Genomic DNA, 22,058 nt, shown 5'->3' with positions numbered 1-22,058 from the left:
TTTTTAGGGTTTTGTTGATATGTTTTATGCTATTTTTTCACTTAAACTGCACCATACCATTCAACTTAGAAAGTAAATTTGGCACACCTACAGAAATATAAATATAATTAAAAATTTTTTATTACTTAAAAAAATGTGCTATTATGTAATTTTAAAAAAGAGACTATTTTTTTTCCATTGTAAATATAAAAAAAAATGTAATACTGATCAACACTTGTATTGATTGATTCAAAATATAAATTGCAAAAATGACTGTCCTTCCAGATTTGTAAGAGCCAGGGTTCCTAAAGTAATAAAGTTCCCTATCCTCTGAATCTCGTTTATTAATAATGGAAGTGCCAGACTGAAATACAAACTGTTTAAGCGATTCTCAAGAAACCCTGCCATGTTTTGTCAGAGATCGGGACACACTCATCACCCCAAGCCCTTGGAGGTTATCAAAATGCTACCCATTCAGCCTGTTCTTCCCCTGGGGAAACAGTATAACGTCACATGGAGTGAGGTCAGGACTGTAGGAGGGTGTTCCAATAGTTTTATTCCAGTGTTGGCCAAATACTCAGAGCAAACTTTGGAGTGGGGCACAGAAGTGTTATTGTGATGAAGAAACCATGTGGACATACTTGAGTTGGGCAGTTTCTTGAGAGCTTCGACAACTTTAAGCAGACATTCCTCTTCATTGTAAGACCAGTATACCACTTCCTTGTAACTGTCATCTAAGTTTTCAACACAACTTGCTCTAAAATTGCTGTCACATTAAAAAAATATGGGCACCATTCTCTTCATCACTAATTTGGTTTTTTGAACAGCCACAGTGGTTTTCTCATCTTCAAGCACCCACAATTTGTTCTGAACCCTTGGTCGGGATGTCATCATAGTACAGTCAAGTTTCATTTTGTTACCTGTCCCAATACTGGTCACATAGGGAAATTTCCATTTTTAAACTTTTTCGGTGTTTCATGGCACCATGAAACATGACCTCTGACCATCGGTCAAGTTATGCAGCACCCAAAGAGTACAAAACTTTTTAACTTGAGGTGATCTCACAGAACAACACAAACTGCTAATGCATTAATTACCAAGGACACCTCTATTTGGTGGTAGGTCACACACCCACCTGTCTCAAGCATTTTTCATACTGCAGGAACGTTTCCCTCAGTCACAGACGAAGATGGTAAACCTGACCTTGGAGCATCCACAAGGCCAAAATTTTATCTTTCAAACTCTAAGTCCACCTAAATATTGTAATACGATGAGGGCAATCCTCTCCAATTAGAGGAACCATTTCCTCTATATACTGATCAACACTTATTCCACATTCAAAACTGTAGTGCAAAATTGCCCTGTATTCAGTTTTTGACTATGACAACATCACTGCCTCTTTTCACTAACACAGCTAAAAACCATTTGACACTGAGACATTGACTAGACTGGCTACAGTGGAGGTTGGGATCTGTCTAAACATACACTAACTTGTAACTAACTGCCTGTCCTATCATTGCCTGTCCTATCATGATGGTCATTTTGCAAAATTTTCCTAGTGCCCTTTGTGTAACTTTACGAATGTAAAGTTACAAAAACCATATGAATATATGGTTTTGCACAAACGTTATTGTCTATCTATTTGATGTATAATTAATTTATTCTTTTTGTGAGAATTTTCTTTTTGTTAACTCTTTATCTATCCAACTTAAAAAATATAAAGGTTCTGAGAACTAGTATATTCCAAATGCATTCCACTTCAAACTGTTGGTCTGTATTATTAGTTAATCTGAAGTTAAAAACTACTGGAAATTCAGGATTATTGATAGATAATGTGTAACAGAGAGAAATAATTTTAAGAAAAAATTATAAAATTTAATAACATTACTTTAAATTAGATTTGTACTTCTAATACTATGTTTTATTTGATTCAAATGTTTGATCTATTTTTCTTTTATTAATGACTTTCTATTTTGGGTTCTTTTTATCGTTGTTGTAACATTACACATTATTCTGAGTTATGTTTACTACTTTGGGTGATTGGAAAACTAAAAACTCTGTAAATTTCTAAATCCTATTAACATGAATATACTGTTCTTGTCAACTGTAAGATTTTATTAAAATTAATCTTTTAAGTATAATTTAACAGGTCCTCCAGGTAGAGATGGTAGTGGAGGTCCTCAGGGTATTTCAGGTCCTCCAGGTTCGAGAGGACCACCAGGAGAACCCGGTAGAGATGGCAGTCCAGGATCTCCAGGATTACCGGGTCCACCTGGACCTGCTTCAGAACCACTTGGCTATGATGCTGCTGCATTGGCTGCTTTTCTTGGTCAAGGTCAATCTAAGGTAATTATTATTATTATTATTACTTTTTTTAATTCTTTCTTTACTAAAATTGGAACTAAATTTCAGGTAAATCTGAAAAGACTTATTTAAGTATGATATGTGAGATATCATTAATGTACTTTATCCATGTAAAAAATGTACTCTTAGCTAAAGCTATATAAGTAAAAATTGTGTGCTATTCTTTGCATGCTGTTCTTTTGGTTAATTTTAACTCTTATTGTACCAAGCATAATATAAGTTCTCTTATAAAAATTTTCATATTACTGAACATTTTTGTCTTAGATTGCCAAACACAATTTTTTAGCATCCTAACACTTATGTCCAGTGAATTGTGAAATTTCTTTTCTTTGACTATTTTCTTACTAGAGTGCCACTTAATCTAGAGTGTCTATTTAATCATTTTAAACTATGTATTCCTTGCCTAAATTGTTAATTAAGTAATACAAATGTTGATCCCTGTGACGGAGTGGTAGTATCTCGACCTTTCATCTGGAGGTCCTGGGTTCGAATCCTGGTTAGGCTTGCCATTTTTCATATGCTACAAAATTCAGTTTCCCTATCCCACACACAAGCTTCAAGCTTATGTGGTGATATCATTAAAAACAATCTTCATTTAGAAAAGAAGACTTGTAATATGTGTAGGTTGCATCACTGTTTATGTAGTTGATCCCTAATAAAACAGTCTAATCAGTTTTCATATAACGATCATAAATCAAGCCTTGACATTGCATTGACATATTAGCTGGCAACTAACACTGAGTTTAGAATATGTTATTGGAATGTACTTACTTGTGGATTGAAATGCGATGTTATAAGTACTTCGTCACCCAAATGTTTTTAAAATAGACATTCCAAACCTGATTGAACATACTTGAACAAGAAATACTTGTACTTTCAGTTCTGGATGAAAACTTTAAATTTTATATAGTACACTCACTCATGCTAAGAATTCTGTTCAGTTGTGTCTGTTTTTCTATCTATTTTCTTAAACTCATTGAAACTGCAGCATATTGACTGAAATGTTTTATAACAAAATCTGCTTTATCATATAACCTTTTTTTACACATCCCCATCAATTCTTTGTACATTGTCATTTTAAAATTATGATTTGTATAGTTTTTACTCCCCACTTTCCAAAACATGTATGGCATCTGTAAAATTCTGTAAAGTTCAAATAAATAATTTTTGATGAATTCTTTAATTTAGTATTGCACATCCACAGTTGAAGTATATTTATATTAAGTGTATTGTTAAATAATGAATGTAATAAACAAATTTTTTTTGAAATTGTAAATATGAAAGTCATTCAGCTAAACATAAAATAACAAAACGAATCTAATTATAAAATAATGAAACATAAAAAAGGAAAATAATGCATGTCATATTAAAGGTTTTGAACTTACACATCCCAAATTTGTGCTGGTATCTCAGAAATACTGATGCTCCAAGTATGTGTGGCATGTGAATTACATATTCTTGACCGCATGATTGATCTGTGCCGTTCCAAATTTGTCGGCAAATTTGTGTGTTTTAGTGCCTTCTATTGTTGCAGGCAGATCTTGAGTTATTCATAGCAAGGATCTGACTTTTCATCCATTTAATTTCTCTTTTTAAAATATGTTTAAAACCATGTCTGAAGTCAAAATAAAAAAAAACCTGAACTACAGAATGGTCCTTCATTCTACATTAAATATTTTAGATGAAGGTAAACTATGATATTTTAATTGAATAATCAGATACCATGTTGTTCTATATATTGTGTAAAAAATACACTTATATCATAATATTTTACATTGTTGAAACCAGGTATACTTTTTTATTGGCTATATTTGTCCATATTTTTCAAGTACAGACCTGTTTACTGACAGCATTGATTATCAGATGAGTTAAATATTTAGTTTTCTACATTATTCAGTGTATTACAATAGTCTGTAGCATGTGAACCACGTGAATTTGCAGCTTAATATATTGTTGATATTGTATAATCTGAATTTTCTTCTAAATTTATGAAATTACTCTTTGATGACCAAGAACATTTTTTTTGGTTTTAATTTTGCGTTACTTTAGTGTCTGAAATATTGATTACATATTTGCAGAATGATTGAATAGCTAAGAGACATATAAGCTGCTGATTAGATTCAGTAAAAATCAATTCAGTATTTGTCTTTCCTTTAAATCTATTTTTACTTCTGCCTATAGATTTTTAGGAGTCCTTTTTTTCTTTGACAGCATATTTTGTACTTATTTACTTATTCTTGTTTTTTTTGTAATATTAGTTATATTTTAGGGCTGTTTTATTTTCTTTCATTCTTTATTACTTTAGATTCAAGATTTTGTCTTTTTCTTTTAAGGTTATTTTCTTTTTCTGTTATGCCACTGAAAACTTACACGTCTATAAAAGTGTATTAATCTTCCTAATTATATTGGTAATTTGTTGATGAAATTTATATTATTATGAAAATATAAAGTAGAAAGAGAATAATATTACAAAAAATAAATAAATACTCCCCATATTCACTTTCCCCCCCCACCACATTTCACTTTTTAATTATTAAATGTTTATAAACATTTCAGGGTTTGCAACAAACATAGTTTTTATTAAATTATACTAAAAAACAAAGTAACAGACATTTTTATGTTAAATCAAAAATTATAAATTTTCTAAGTCACCACAGAGTTTAGTTTCATTTGTAAATTTTCAAATAATTAAATCCATTATTTGAGTACTGAGTCTCTAGTTTTTATTGAAAATTTGTATTACTTTGCTACCCAGTTATGCTGGAAAAAATAAAGATTATTATTATTATTGGATTAATAAAAAAAAAGAAAACAAAAATTAAACCTGATGTTTAGATTGTTCTATCACCTGTTTTGACGTTTTCATCTCTTGGTAAAAATCAATAACTTGTCTAGTAACAATGCAGAATACATTATTGAACTATGTTACATAGTTTGAGCCGATTCTCACAATAGTGCTCTAGAGTATTTACATAACCTTCACTTACAGATGAGATATGGCAGCCACCTTCCATTTTAATGCAATACAGTAGGAACCACAATTGTCAGGGTGAGTGGAAACCTGATATAGGTTAATGTTGGGATCAACTCTATTCATGAAATGATCCTCTGTATTCCTCTTTGATTTCCACTTTGCATTTTGTACAATCAAAGATCAAGAGACGCTGATTTATTTAGTAGTCAGCTTTTCTCCCATTTCAATTAAAGACAACCTTGATATAAACTTAGTTATATAAGCATTCTGGATGTTTTCATGAGTGAGATGGGTTATTTTTGTGTAATACTGAATGACTCATGATGCAGTGCTATCTTTATTATGTGCCAGGATGAGCTGTTATTATTATCATCATCCATAGTGTTATTGATTTCAGCATTCCAGAAACAACATGCATTCCATTCTAGTATGGTTTATTATATAGATATCATTGATCATCTTTAAAACTTTAAACATCTACTTAAATAGATGCAAGTTACTTTTAATTAATATTGAAATTAATGTTTGAGTTAGTGTTATTAACTCAAATTTTTATAAACTGTAATATGGATTTTTGTAAATTCATTTATTTATTTCTAATCTGTTCATAAGGTAAAATCCTTCCTTACTCAAATTATTATTAAAAATAAAATTCATCACATTCATATTCTGATTATAAAGCCAAGTGTTTGTTTATGATAATGTTATTACATTGTAATACATTGTTTAGGGGCCTGATCCATTAAGTGGAGATGAACCATCACGATTATTTGGTGCTGATATGACTGAAGAAGAACGTAGAGCATTTACTTTGAAAATATATCAACAACTGAAGGCAACTTATGATAAATTTAAGAAACCAGATGGAACTGAATCAGCTCCTGCTAAAACTTGCAGAGACCTACATTTTGATCATCCTAGTCTTACATCCGGTATGTATTGATAATTTATTTTTTTTACGTAAAGATTAAGTTGTTTAATGTTAATAACAAAAATCATCTTTATTAATAACTGTTTGTTTACCTTTGTCCCAGCAGTATTTATCATTATTAAAAAAATAATATTACTGTAATCTAATGACAATTAAACTTTTATTCTTTAAAAAATAAATTTTTAGTTCATTGCAGTACCATTAATTTTAATGACATTTATAAAATAATGTATTTATGATTTATACGTAAGATACAAGTATGTGGAGGCAAAAGGTTAGCACAACAGTAGAGAAATAGAAAAAAACCATCAGACCAATTAAATAGCTGGTGAACCAAAAAAAAAAAAAAATAATAAATAAATAAATAAATTAAAAGAGTTTTATTTAGGATTATAATATTGACTATTTAGGATTATAATATTGAGGTTTTAATATTGACAGGCTTTATCATTGAAGCATTTCATTTAATAGTAATGGAGAAGTATATCTTATTACGGAGTATGATTTAATCATTGTATTGAATATGCAATGAATTGAATAATTCAGTGAAATAAATTAAAAACTTAATTTATGATTTATCTTTTGTTTTGTGCAGGAGAATACTGGGTTGACCCAAATGAAGGTGATATTAAAGATGCAATACTAGTTAAATGTGATTTTGAAGCTAAGGCTACATGTATACTTCCATCACCATCTAAAACGTCTGAAGTAAAATATGAAGGTAGAGAACCAGAGGTTTGGTTGAGTGAAATCGATCCTGATTTTAAGGTATGAAAAATGTTTCTTTGAAGTTCTAGATGATGTAAAATGTTATGTATTCAGAGCAGTTCATTTATAAATCCAAGGGGAATCATATTTGTTTGATGTATTTTTTATATTTTTCTTGTAATCTGTTCAGTAGGTTCTTATGCATGATAGTTAGTGATGATATTTATTATATTAAGCTTTTGTAAACAAACTAAGACTTAATTCAAAATGTTTTTGGTTTTTGACCATTCTCAGTGTCTGATGCTGTTGTTTTCACACTAGTATCAGCTGATAATACTGCTAATGGTTTTTTTATTTTTAATTAGTTGACATATGTTAAGAATATGCTAAAATGTGTATCGTTTTAATCATGTCTGTTAGTTAATGTATTGTTATTATTTGTTTTTGTAAATTTATTTGTTTCATAATGTTATCATAGTTGCCAATGTTGTGGATTTGAGATTTGTCTATGAGATGGTCAGAAAATGTTGACTCTCATGTTTCTGTGGAAAGTTAATCGTATCTTTGTTTAAGGCTGTAACCTGCTCTACCAATGTAGTAAAATATTGTGTAATAGTAACAGTTTAGTTTATATAAAGAGCATTGTGCTTGATTGATGATTGTGTTCTGTTTTAATGATTTGTTGTTTTTTTTTTTGTTGGTCTGAAAGGTACTTTATGTTTGTGAGTTCTTTTCTTTGAATCTTTGTTTCTGAGTTGGCCTCAGAGTGCTTATTGTTTAATAAACAAATCTCGCCAACATGTATAAACAAAGAATCCAGTCTTCTCTGTGGAGCCATTAGGTCAATTTTTTTATATCATTAGAAAATGGTTAAGTTCCATACCATTTCCTCTATGTACCATAATATCTCTAACAAGTGACTGTAGCCTTTGGTTTATAATCACTTATACCATTAATAAGAGCATGTGTGATCATCAATAAGTGAAGTCGTATCTCTATCACTCCAAGAAAATAAATATGCTTTTTTTAACAGCATTGTTGTTAAATTTAAATTATTCTGAATAAAAAATTGATTTATTTCTTTCCTCTTGCTGTTTGTAAATATTTGCTGTTACTTATGATAGCACCCTCAACAGCTTGAGTCCTAATTCAAGCAATGAAATCACTAGCCAGAATGAAAGTATTTCTGTTTTTTTATTAATTACTTAATAGAGTTGATCATAGAGCAGTTCTGTGTCTGTAAATTTACATAACTCTGATTTATATAGTTCAACTGTTGATTGATATCCTTTTTGTTTTCTAAAGAAAGCAGTAATAGTTCTTTCATTTATTATATCTCATGACACAATTTTTTTCCATTTCCTGTCAACCATAATTGTCACGCCTTGGCTTGCTCTCTGTGAACAAATATCAATAACATCAGCTGATCCAATTGTGAAAACAGCTGCATCATCAGCCACTAAAGTTGCAAACTGATCTGAAAATATTTTGTAGTTATTTTTAACAAGAGATAACTATTAAAAATGAAAAAAAACATGACTGACAGAAAATAACATTGCTTTCTAAAATACATGCTCCATTCGATGTTGAGCCGTCCGGTGCTGCGATCTAGTGGGTGCTAGTGCTCACTGGAAAGTTAAGCTCATACTAGCATTCTACATTAGAATCCCATGCAGTGCGGTCGCATTTTTCATTTTGTCCAGATGGACAATCAGTGTTACTCATAGTTACTAGTATTCGGTGCTCGAATCTGATCCAAGGCGGTCAGATTCAAGGCGTTGATATTTTTAATTAGTAATATTTAAAAATTAATCAATAGAGAATTTTTTTTGTTATGAAAGAGAGGGCATCAACAGCTATGGTATTAGCCCAGTGGAGATTGGTAGCATATGAAAAGATGCCATGCCTGATCAAGATTCAAACCCAATACCTCCCGGTTTCATAATTAAAATCTCCTAGGTTCACAAATAAAATCTTCTAATTGCATTTTAAATAAATTGGTCAGAAGATTTTTTAAAATGGTTCAATGATGTATTATTATTAATAATAATAATAGAAATGGAAGTATAATAGAGCCATTTCTCATAAGGTGAAGAACTGTTTTGAGTTAAAAGAAAACACTTCTGAATATAAAAATAGACACATAAAAATAGTTCACTTGTATCAAATATTTTACGTGGATATTGTTATTTTTGTTTTCCCAATTAATAGGGCTGTAGCAGAGCTATAGCTCTAGAAGGGAAAGTACTGCAAGCAGTCCAATTTGGGCATATACAGCTTTCACCAGATCTTGATGTTTTGACACCTTAGGAACCCAGAAAACGAGATGAAAATTTTCCGTATGTCAATGTTCGTATGTATATGTGTTTGGTAGGCTTATAAATCACCTTTTATCTCCAGAACTACTGGACCAATTTTGACTAAACTTGGTCAGAGGTTACTTCTATTTATTGAACATTGATGCCATTAAATTTTCAACTTAAAAGGTCAAGGAGGTGAAGCTGTAGAGCAAGGTCACCCTCAGTATCTTGAGATTTCACCTAATTGAGGTCATATTTTTCAACAAAAATTTATTTAATTATTTTTTTTTATTTTATTTAATTATTTTTCAATAAAAACAAGAATCATGAAATTGAATTGAATTGAATTACAACCTTTGTGATAAGGAAGTAGCATCTAAGACTTTCATCTTGAAGATCGTAGGTTTAAATTCGGCATTTTATGGTATAATTTTTTTTTTAATTCTATGTACTAGGTTTTAATTTACAATGTGAATTAATCATTTTCTTTTTTTAATGTTATTGTATGTGGATGTACTTTGTATATTGGAGCTAAGTTATGGCTGTGTATATGTATATTCATCAGTGAAAGTAATTTATTATTCCTGTCATTTCTGCTTCCTGCTAAATTAAAGAGGTAATCGTGTTGTTGAATTTTGGCACAGTGAATATGGCAGTTATATTATTATTATTTAATTATATTTGTAGTTTCTGTAAGAGAATTTTACTTTAACTCTAGAAAGTGGTTAAAAGTAATACTAAACTTTTCTGTTATTCCTTTTTTTTAGTTATACTATAAGGCTGACAGTAATCAAATTGGATTTTTGCAATTACTTTCAACTAAAGCCACACAAACGATAACGTATCATTGTAAAAATTCTGTTGCGTACTATGATGAGCAATCTAAATCATACAGACGTGCACTAAAGTTATTATCTTGGAATGATGCTGAAATTTTAGCAAGAGGTAATCAACGTTTACGATATGATGTCTTGCTCGATGAATGCAAGGTAATTCAATGTAATTTTAATTATAACTATTAAGAATTTACCATTAATATTAATAAGTTTTTAATAATACAGTCTGTGACATAAAATTCCAAACTATAAGATTTGCATTTCGATATTCTAGAGACTGAAATTTCTGTCAAATTTTCTGTCTAATCTGTTTCAAATTTTATTCTTTGATTTAAAATTTTTAGCTATGATGAATTTTTAAAAGTAAATTGTTTCTTTTTCTAATCATAAAAGAATTAATTCTGTCTAGGCAAGAGCACAACATCATTTAAAATTAAAAGTAAATTTTCCTGTAAGTGACTTTGTGACTTTTATGACTATTCATTTTTTCATTATTAAAGTGCACCTTGAGAGAGTAAATAAAAAAAAATTATTCATTGTCAAAGTAGAGGCTCTTTTTAATAGTCTACGTTATGATGTAGTTAATATTTTAATAAAAGTCATGAAAAATTATTTAAATTTTCAGCCATTCTTTTGTGATGTGTGAACTGACAGTTCAAGAAGTAATTTATTTCAATGTTATATGAACAAGTGTAACATGTAAAAAGATTGTGTGTAACTGGACAGTATGCAGATAAGACTTCTCTTGTAGATTACAACCTACTCAATTACTCAGTGTATCTCTGGGCACCAGTTCTTATATATTACCCAGAACAGAATTCTCAGTAAAAATTCTGAAAAAAGTTTTTCAAAAATTGTTTCAGATTCTATTTGTTTTCTCTTGTGATGAAATCTTTTACTAAAATATATTCTTTCTAAAATAATGTAAACTAATCGTTAAAACTATTCTTAAGATAAAAGAAAAAGAAAAGTTCAAAGACAGTTGATTCCCAAATAAACCTTTATTGGAGATTTCATCCATGGAAATTTTCTTTTAAATGCATCTACCATAAATAAAAAAAATTCCAATAGAAGGGATGCAGCCTTAATTTTTGTACTATTATCTCTTTTTTTTGTCAAGTGTATCCTGAGCAAGTAAATGTCAAAAGTTTGTTCTTTATCAAGAGGATTTGGCCTGCTAGTAAATATTTCAAGTAATGACAGCTGCCATAACTAAATTTTTAATCATGTAAATTGGTACATAGGTTAAAATAAGTTCATTCTCCAATTTTCACAAAAATTAGTTTTGCTGTTAATGCTTAATGTTATGAAAAAAAAAATCCATAAAATCAGAACAAAGAACATGAGGTACTTTCAGTTTTATATTAAATGCAAAGGTAACATGCAAATAAAATATATTTCTAGAATTTACATTTACCATTTATTTTCTTATTAAAAACGTGAAACAATAACAGTAAAATCTAAAATACCTAAAATTCTAATTTTTATACCTAAAATTCTAAGTTACACTTGTGGGATTCTGAGAACCATACTGATATGTGTAGCAGAATGTTTTTAGGTGAGGCCTCTAAAAATATCAGTGCACAAAAACTGCTTCAGTCTGTTCAAAGAATTAAAGGTTTTTCTTGAAAAAATTATTCCTGAATTTTATTTGGAGTAGTCTTAAAAAAATTAATTTAATATTATACTAGAAAAAATTTTCAGTTAAAAAAGGAGCTTCATTAAAAAAATTTATCTTCTAATAAAGATACGAACAGTTGATTTTAACTATCTGTGCTTTAATATGAAAGTAGCAAAACAAATTGCCTGTTAAATCACTTAAAAAAACAGTTACCGTAAAGAAATAGTTACAGTAAAAACAGTTGATCACTCAGATACAAAAATTTCAAATAGAAATTTTTTTGCAGGATGAAAGTCCTGAGGTATTGTTGATAAGTGAACACAAACTTGTGATTCAAAAATTAAAGATTCTGCAGCTCCACAACTCATCCTTGTGAGTTCTTTTAGCCATGAAAATTGTAAATTAGGGACGTCATAATTTTTTTTAAGAAATAACTACCACTTTGAAAAATATAAAATTTTAACTATAAGTAGTGAACTTTCAGTAGAGCGAAGTATTTGAGTGTGCAAATGTAAATATTACAATAAGTAATGAAAGTTACCGTTTTGTCAGTTATGTATAGAAGTCCTGATGATGGTAAGGTAATCTGTTTTTTGGACATTTTAAACAGGGAGAGAATCCAGAAATTTGTTGATAAAATGATGACTGGAATTGAAATAGATTTCAAGTTGGATATCTTTTCGCAAAAGAAAAACTTCAATAATGTCTTATATAATTTTGATCTGGTTACTACAATAAAATATCCAACTCATATTACTGAATCAACATCTGCATGTATTGATAATTTTTTGATCAATATTGAGAATGTAAAAACACAAGCTGTCCAGCCATTTATATCAGACTGTTGAGCTATAATTTTAGATGTACTTATTCCAAATATAAAAAAAAAACATAAAATTTATTTCAAAATTAAATAGAAAATGATAAATGACACCAGCATTACTGAATTAAAATTTAGTCTACAGAAAGAAACATGGATAGATATATACTCTGACATGGATACAAATACAAAGTATGAACAATTTTCAATACCTTAACTTATCATTTTAATTTAACTTAAAAATTTAATTTACAAAAGGAAAAAATATCTCTTGAGTAACAAAAACATTGAAAATGATCAGGATAAAAAGTAGTATTACAATATAATAAAGAAAAATTACTGTGAATCTATTCAGAATTAAAAGTCAGAAAAACTTTTAGATGAATTGAGTAATACTTCAGATAAAAGCAAGATAGCTTTGAAAATAATTAATAATAGTAGGGCTGAAGAAAATAATATCAGTAAATACAACAAATCAATTTTGAAGAGGAAATAAGATAGTCATAAATGCTTTTTAAGTTAGTAACATTTTTAATAATTAATTTACTAATATAGCACAAAGTATAAGTAAAAGTACAAATAAAGATATACTCAAAGGACAAATAAAGAGTACTGCAGACCCATTTTTTGCCAGTTATATCAAAACTTATCATAAGGTTATTATGCAACCAGTTAAAAGATTTTTAGAAAAAATAATTTATTATTTAAAAGTCAGTATGGCTTACGTAAAAATAGTTTATCAAATTAACTTTGATTTTGTAAGCAAATGCATAGATGCTATCAATGTTGGTGAAAGCGTCATCAGATGCTTTGCTGATCTGCTGAAGGCTTTCAACTGTCAGCACAAATATATTGCAAAAGATTGTTTCCTTGGGTGTTTGTGAAACAGCCTATCAGTGGTTTGAATCACTAGATTAGTAGTGGCTTGAAACAGGTAGATCATCAGTTCCTGAAATTGCAAACATCAGAAACTCTAAAATTAAACTTACCACGTCAGCTCTACAAAATATAAATGGAGGCCATAACGTCTATTCTTGGACCTGTTCTTTTCTTGATATATGGCAATGACCTCGGTGACTGTGTTCCTATGAACATAAATCGAAATGAAATAAAATGTTTTTTTATTTCAGATAATACTACAATGTTCACTTGTAGTAAAAGCTGTGATTGGCTGGAGCAGGACACTTTTATATACATTAATACTTTAGTCCAATATTTCTCTAATAATAATTTAAAAATAGATTCAGGTAAAAACAACTTTATATGTTTACAAACTTACCAAAGGAGAAATTCTAAATTATTTGTGACTCCTTCACTCTTTATTAACATAGAAACTAATGGAATTGGAATCTATTGACTTTTTGGGGATAAAGCTGAACTTTGTCAGTTGAACTGCACTAGTCAGTTAGACTGTTTAAAGAAAAAACTGTCAAAAGGTTTATTTGTTCTGCAGAGAGTGTCAGAACTAGAAAATACTAGTTTTTCAAAGATAGTTTACATAGCCTTTTTGAGAGCTATATATTGTATTCAATTATTCTGTAGGGAGAAGTTAAGGGTAACTTGGAAAAAATATTTATATGGTAAAAGAGAGCTCTGAGAAGTATATTTAGATTGCAACCTCAAACTCACTGCAAGACTCTTTTTAAAAAAAACTCTGCATATTTAGAGTCTCTGTATCTTTAAAATTATAATTTATGTAAGAAATACAAAAATAAGTTATGTAAAAGTGAATCACTAGTATAATATTAGAAATAGAAATGGTTATTCAGGTTATTATATGCTGAGTTTATTTGAGAAAAATAATAGGTAACATGGGAAGCAAATTACAGGCAGTGTTACCTGAATGTATTAAAAGGGGGAAAAATAAGCTTTAAAAATAAATTGAAAAAATTCCTAATTAAAAATTGTTTTTATTCTGTAGAAGAATTCTTAGAGAAATGTAGTGAGACAAGATATCTGATTGGTTATTATTAAGTAACTATTTACTTGTGAGTATTTAATTAATTAAATATTGCATTATATTTAATAAATAGCATTTACTGGTGAATTTAAGTTTTTCTGATTTTTTTTATTGTTTTAGTACTTTTGTTATTTTTGCATGTATGCTGCCTGAAGACTGAGGATATTTATGATTAGTCTATTGCTCAAAAGTCTTTGAGATGTGACAAGAAAAAAATGATAAAAATAAACTTCAGTTTATTTTCTAATTTTCATTTCTTGTAACCACATTATAAAATGTCAAAATATTATTACATGAAAAATGATTCTAAAATATGAGACATATTTTCTATATGCCGTATTACTTCATTATTTTTGGAGTTATCCAGATAAATTTGTATAAAAAACCTCCCTCAAAGTTCAATTAATACGCAAATATACTGATTTTTATATAAATATTATACTGTTACTAATTATTGCTGTTTTCTTATTTATTTACAGTATAAGAAGAATGAATGGGCAAAAACAGTGATAGTGTATACAACGGATAAATCATTCAGATTACCGATAACAGACATACGTATGAGGGATATTTCTAAACCAAATCAATTATTTTGGATTGAAATAAGTTCGGTCTGTTTCTCATAATACTGCCATTATTTACTTACTAGTAATTATTTATTAAAATTACTGCCACACTTTCATTATACTGCCATAAAAACAAGACATATGTGTTATTAGAAATATTGTTTTAGTGGTAAAATAATGTCCCTGTAGCATTAACCATTAGCAAAATCCCTTTAATTAGCTCTTGAATTAATGAATTTATTATATTATATCTTTTTACTGTGTTTTTCTTTTATTTTTGATAAACAGATTACTTTTAAGAAGGCTGGAAATAGTGCAATGTAAAGAGACTGAACTTACTATAATTAAATTCTTAATATTATTTTACATGTATATATAGGTAATATTGATTTAATTTGTTTATTATAATAATAATAATAATTATGATTACTGTATTGTTTATAATAAAATGTAATATTGTAATTATTAGTTTTATTTTTAGGTACCTGTTTCTGGTTTTGTCAGTGTACTGCATTACATTATAGTCTGTCAATAGCTGATAAATAATGTTCCTATAAGCAAAATTTGTAAGTTTCTGAACTACATGGTTTCACAGCAACTGAAATTTTTCAGAGAGTAGTGACCCAGTTAAAATATTCTTACAGCCAATACCATCTTTAATAACCAAATGTATGGATCACTGCAGTTACAATCATCCTTTGATCAAATAACAGTACTTCTGCCATTTATTTGTCATTTTACTACCAGGTTTGCTGTCCCTGTCTTCTTCCTACACTTTTCCTCTCTTTTTGTAATCAGCCACTTGCTTTGTTGGGTAGGCTAGAGAGTTAATAGTTTGCAAAACAATTCCCCAGGAATTATTATTCAAAATAATAATTTAGTAAATTAAAATATCCAATTTCTTACCTACAATGCAGGGAGAAATATCTGGTAGTTACTGTTTAAACCTATTTTGTCTGTTTTGGGATTAAATTTTTTAACATGTTGATGATAAATGATCTGTATTTCAACATTTGAATATTTTATTTATGTGCGTATTGTCACATTTCTTTGCAAGGCTTGTAGTTCAGTACATCCTACCAGTTTAAATTTATATTAGTATTACTAATCTGATCTAATCTAATTATATTTTTTGTATAACTGTGAATTTTCTATAGATCGGCCATTTTTCTTGATTTTAATTCATTTTAAGAAAACCTAAAATACTGTAAAACATTCAAGCTGTAAAATTCCAAAACAGTAAATTTAATAATTTATAATATAGCTAAAAAATTGTTATTTTGTTAATAAAATACTTTTATTTACTCATTTTATTAAGCAGTTAGTAACTAATTAAACATTATTAATAATTATTCATGGCAGAGTGGTAACATCTCAGCCTTTTATACGGAGGTCCTGAGTTCAAATCCTGATCAGGCATGGCATTTTCATGTTACAAAATTCCTTTTCCATAGGCCACATACAAGCTTCTTCAAAAGCTTTTGTGTAATTTCATCAACCAATAAATAAATTAAATAAATCTTATATTCATACAAAGTATTTGTTTCTGGTACTAAATAAATAATTTAAAAAGTGATAAGTGGTTTATAAATAATATAGTGATGGAAATTTTAGTGTTTTATTTTATTCATCACTCACTGAATGATGGGGATAATAAGGGAGTTCTGAAAGGAAAAATAGTAAATACTTGTATTATAATGACTAAAAATATCTGTAGATGTATGAAACAGTAAGTATTATTACTTATCTCACTTAACAATGGAATATTAGAGAGTACCCTTATCATCAGATGTTTGTGTTAAGGTACACATAGAAAATATTAAAGTATTCTGGTAATTAATTAAGAATTGTTTGTGGTCATGTTAATCATAACATTTAGTGTTGGTCTTACCAGAAACGGCTCTTAGTTACTTATCAGTAACTTTTCATGAAGTGTGTAATACTCATACATATAATATTTTTATATCTATATTATTTTGCTATTTATAAATACTATATTTTATTTTTTATATATATATATATATATTAAGTCATAACTTTGAAATGTTTGATTCAGCCTTCACTAAATCAGACATTTCAGGGACTTTATTTAATTTTATTTTTAGAGGATGCTTCTTCTAGTAGTTTTGATTTAAATTTTAAACATGGAAAAATAACATGGAAAGATAACATGGAAAAATGTTCGTCTATGTTAATGATATGATTATAGATTATTTATGTTATTACTTAGCATTTTATCATTGTAGAATAATGACATTTAACTTGATCTACAAAATATTTATCCTTGAAAATTTAACAATATTAGATTGAAAACTTTTGATAAAACATTATTTATGTTCCTTTTTTCCACCGAACCTAAACAGACACTTATTAACAATCTCTTTTTGTTGTTGTCTCTTTTTGTTATAGTCTAAATTTTCTTACTTTGTTGACAAAGTAAGAAACATAACGGTTTCCTGCCTTCATGTTTCTAATGAACAGTTTGTTTTTAAACAAATAGTGTTAGTGCTGTATGAATTTTAAGTAAAATCTAAATAAAATAAAACTTTTAAATAAAAAAATAATGGCTGACTAGCAATTAAATTTAAATTTGTTTAAAAATTTTTATGAAAAATTTATTTTAAAACTTTTAAAATAACAACTAACTGGCCAGTTGATGAAGTGGTTAGCATGAATAGTAACTGGTTTGGGGTTTTTTCCTTATCGTTTCATTTAAGTCCTCTTTATACATGTGTAGACTGTCCAAGCTTATAATAAAATAAAAAGAAATTACTGAAAATGCATATTTAAAAATTTTTTTTTTCAAATTTTCATGCTTTGAATTTGGAGCCAACTTATAAGGTGGTTGCTAATTGTTTTTAATTTGGCATCAACTTCTGTAAGTTAAAATTTTAATAAAAAATATTAAGTTTTTCCTTTTTTGGGTTTAAATACATATTTTTTAACTTTAATTTATTTTTAATGTAATATTAATCATAAAATGAATTATAATAATATTATTGCATTTTAATAAACTAGAAAAATGTTTTTAATTAAATATTAACTGAACACTTAAATATTAACTAAACACTTAAGTGGTTTATTTATCACCTTAACTTACAAAACCAATATTTTGTTTTTTCATGAGATATCATAATATTAGCAAAATAAATTTGAGAAAATATTTCTACACTTTAGATTGGCTATGTTTATCAAGCTGTTGGACAAGTAAGCATGTCGAAAAGACCATGTGATAAGATATTGTTTCACTTGCCTGACAATTTGGGACACAGATCTCAGGTTTTTTATTATTCTTTATTGATGTTCTCAATTTTTTTTTCCATAAATACTCATAGTCTTTTGAATGAATAAAAAAGATTTCAGTCATAGAGGATGTATTTGTTGGTACATTAACAGCGTGGTAATAAATATTTAGTAGTATTTAGAATCTTTATACTGCAATGAATGATTATGTGATTTGTTATTTTTTGCTATTATTTTTTTCATGTTAATCATAGAAGGAAGTTTTATTTAGTTAAAAGAAACTGGTAAGTACACTACATCAATCATTGTCATTCCATTGAAGTCTGTGTGTAAGGTCATCGCATAATGGAGACATTCTGTATCAGATTATTTCTTTATCTGTGACTCGTTTTTTTAAATTTCTTTTCTTTGTTTTATCAAAAGATTCCATCTTACTAACTTGACCTTTCTTCAAAGTACTATTAAATACTTGAAAGTGTCAATACTGATTTAAGATTTGAAGTTATTTTTTAAATTTATTTTTTTTAAATGTGTGTCTGCTGTGTTTGTATATTATTATATGTGTATTTACACATTCATAAAAATAACTGACTTTTATTTTATGAGTTTATTATTCCTTCTATTTACTGCTTCGAAGTGCTGCCTTTTATATCAGAAAATCAATACTTTTTATAAGAAGCAGATGAATATATGTAATGAAAACATCATTCTCTAACTGAATAGGACTAGTTTCATTTCTTTGATAATTGTGTACTACTTCTTTGAGTGTATTTTATAAGTGTTTTCTTGCAGGCTTTCACAATATAATTTATCTTCCAGCAATTGCTATGTGCACTTTTCATACTTAAATTTTTAAGAAGTCCTTTTGTTTAAGTGTAATATTTTCAGAACAACAGATTGATCAGTACAGGACCTGAAACTCTGAGAGATCTTTGATTGTCGGTTTCAAAATAGTTGGCTTCCATATTAAAAATAGTAGTTTAAACTTGTTACCTACCCTTTATACAAGTAAAAATGTATTTCACCCACTTCTTAGTGTTACCCGACAACACCACTAGGAGGTGATCATACTTTTTTCCTGTTTCTTTTTTTTAATTTAATTTTTTTAGTCAATAAGCTGGAGACAGGTGCAGTCAGTCGTGTTGCACATACAATAACAGTGGCAGTGGCTGTGTTGGTTGATCCACTGCATCGTACACTGGCACACCCCTTAAAAGATCAAAATTCAGAAAACCCAAAAATGGCTTTATAGTACAGATATACATTGCATTCAGAAAGTTGCTGTACACTGGAATTATGGAAGTGTAATGACAAAACGTTTTTAATTATCACTTGTATTTTTATTTCATCATTTTATAGAAACTGATATTACAGTAACTGGAATAGATTATAAAAGATGTTGAAAAAGACCTCCTCCATCATCAATACTGTAGAACACTACACACATTTCAATCTGTTTTCAAACACTTTAACCAGCTAATGTATTGGAATGTTATGTATGTTTGCTGTTATTGCTGTTTTTAGTTCGTCAATCATGTGTGGTCTGTTGTGATACACTGCTTGTTTTGCTGTCCCCCTCCTTAGGAAGTAATCTGGGGGATCAGATTTGGCGATCATGCAGGTCACAAAGACAACCATTTTAACCGACTTAATCAACACCCATTATCATGGACAGGTTACTTGTTTACAGACTTATTTAACAATTTTTTTGACTTTTTTCCATTTTTTAATTTTGTTACTATCAAATAAAGATTACTATTAAATATTTACCTGTCATATTATACATTTACCTGTCTAGTCTTCATTGTAACAACCTTAAAATATGTAATAAAAATTTTTAATCGCATAAAAGGGCACATGTGAAAAAAATTGAAATTTAAGTGTGGCTACGATTATTGACAAAAATGTACCATGATATAACATATCTTGTTAAACATGTTAAAAAAAAATGGAATTTTTTTTAATAATTATACCTATAATAATAATAAAGTTAATCAGTTTTTTGTTTTTCTGAAAGTTTAAAAAATGTCATATGTGCCCTTTCTGTAATTACCGATTCAAATTTGCATGCAATCATCTGTAAAATTCCCGTGTTTATGAATTATGTAGACAGTTTCAGGAATAAATGAATTATTTAATTCTTAAATGTTTGTACATATTTAGAATTTTTTTCTCAGAAATTTCAAATATAGTAGTTTGTTGCTTTATACTAGTTGTCACACACCCAAGGGTCATTCAAATACAAATCTGAATTTATTTACAAAGTTTTATTGATTTTAGATGAAATTATAAATAGTTTACTTTATTTTTCTATATAATTTCCTTCAACTGAAATACATTTTCTCCACCACATAACACAATCAGCTTCCTGATTATCTCATCAAAAAAACAAGATGGCTGCCGCGACAACCCATTGCATACATAATGCTTGACTGCGGCATTGTCTTCGAATCTTTCCTTTCCAAAAGATTCTTTCACCAAACCAAATGTGTGGAAATCACACGATGACAAGGGAGACTGTACGGTGGGTGTTGAAGAGGTGTCCAATGAATTTTAGTGAGTCTGAGGTGCTGTATGTGGCCTTGGGTTTTTGTGGAGAAGGACATTGCGAATTGGTTGCCAGAGTCATTTGTTGCAATAAACAGCCCTGATGTCATCCAAAAACTGGCAGTAGTATGTTACATGTAAGTACTTCGTTAATGCAAAAAAGAAGTCGACAGTATACCTTTCGTCAAAGCCCCAAAACACAGTTACCAGAACTTGAGTTTCTTGATCGCAATCATTGTCCCTCCTCACTTTTCCACCACTCCATACTTGTTAACTTGCTTTCTAGGCTGTAGTGGTGGACCCACATTTCATTGCAGGTCACAATATGGTCCATAAATGCAACGTTGCATGCAACGTTTGTGACATGTTCTCCAGTGCATCTTGGTCATGTAGAAATTTTTTGGCCTAATCAAACTGAGCATGAGTGGAGTCAAAATTTCAGAGGATTTGATACCTTCGTTGCTGAAAAATCTGATTATAAATTGTTACTCAATGGATGATGATACCTCCTGCTCAGATATTCTGCTACTGACATGGCAATGTGACCTTCAGGCGTGGAAGGCTGGTTGCTCCCTTCCACACATCCAATGAGCTTACACCCACCACATTTACTGCTCTTCCTCAGTCTGCACGGCAAAATTCCAGTTTATATTTGAATGACCTTCATATGTTTTTATGACTGTGATAAACATTACGTATGTTTCTGTGGTACCACTAGCAGAAATCATTATTGTCTTCTCTAAGAGTAACTCTTTATTCATTATAAACTGTGAAACAGTATTAAACAGATTGAAGTGTCACTTGTAGTATTTTATATCATCTGAATTTTGGTGGTCTTTGTTGGCTGATATGTAAGAGAGAATATGGTTTAGTGAAAAAGGTAATGGAGAAATATTTATTCATTTCCTACCATGGTTTTCTGCAGGATGCTTGTTATTCTTACTAGTAATTATGCCATTTCTATGAGTGACTTGTGTTTTTATGAATCAGTTTACCTTCACATTTTAGATTTTGGCAATCCAAAATGCATACCTCCATATTTCTAATTTATATACATATATCAGATATGATATATGCTTATCAGATAAGTAATGATATGATATAATATATAAGATATAATCTTATATCTTATATTAATATAGATATACATATATAAGATATAATATAACATATCAGATATGATATACATGTCAGATATATGAAGTATCT

General features: G+C 28.9%; 1 protein-coding gene across 2 annotated transcripts in view; it reads left to right on the top strand.

Moving 5' to 3' along the window:
• Positions 1 to 15,514, top strand: part of LOC142330060 (uncharacterized) — a 117,325-nt gene extending 101,811 nt beyond the window's left edge. For both annotated transcript variants that reach the window (XM_075375095.1, XM_075375094.1), the window contains 5 exons: positions 2,129 to 2,325; positions 6,048 to 6,249; positions 6,844 to 7,016; positions 10,024 to 10,245; positions 14,973 to 15,514. In XM_075375095.1, the coding sequence (XP_075231210.1) occupies positions 2,129 to 2,325; positions 6,048 to 6,249; positions 6,844 to 7,016; positions 10,024 to 10,245; positions 14,973 to 15,119 (941 nt within the window). In that variant the 3' untranslated portion in view covers positions 15,120 to 15,514. The remainder of the gene's footprint in view (positions 1 to 2,128; positions 2,326 to 6,047; positions 6,250 to 6,843; positions 7,017 to 10,023; positions 10,246 to 14,972) is intronic.
• The last annotated feature ends 6,544 nt before the right edge of the window (positions 15,515 to 22,058 follow it).

This window comes from Lycorma delicatula, chromosome 9, assembly GCF_047948215.1.
Source record: "Lycorma delicatula isolate Av1 chromosome 9, ASM4794821v1, whole genome shotgun sequence".
NCBI lineage: Eukaryota > Metazoa > Arthropoda > Insecta > Hemiptera > Fulgoridae > Lycorma > Lycorma delicatula.
The sequence above is the reverse complement of the archived record's forward strand: the minus strand, read 5'-3'. Positions and strand labels throughout refer to the sequence as shown.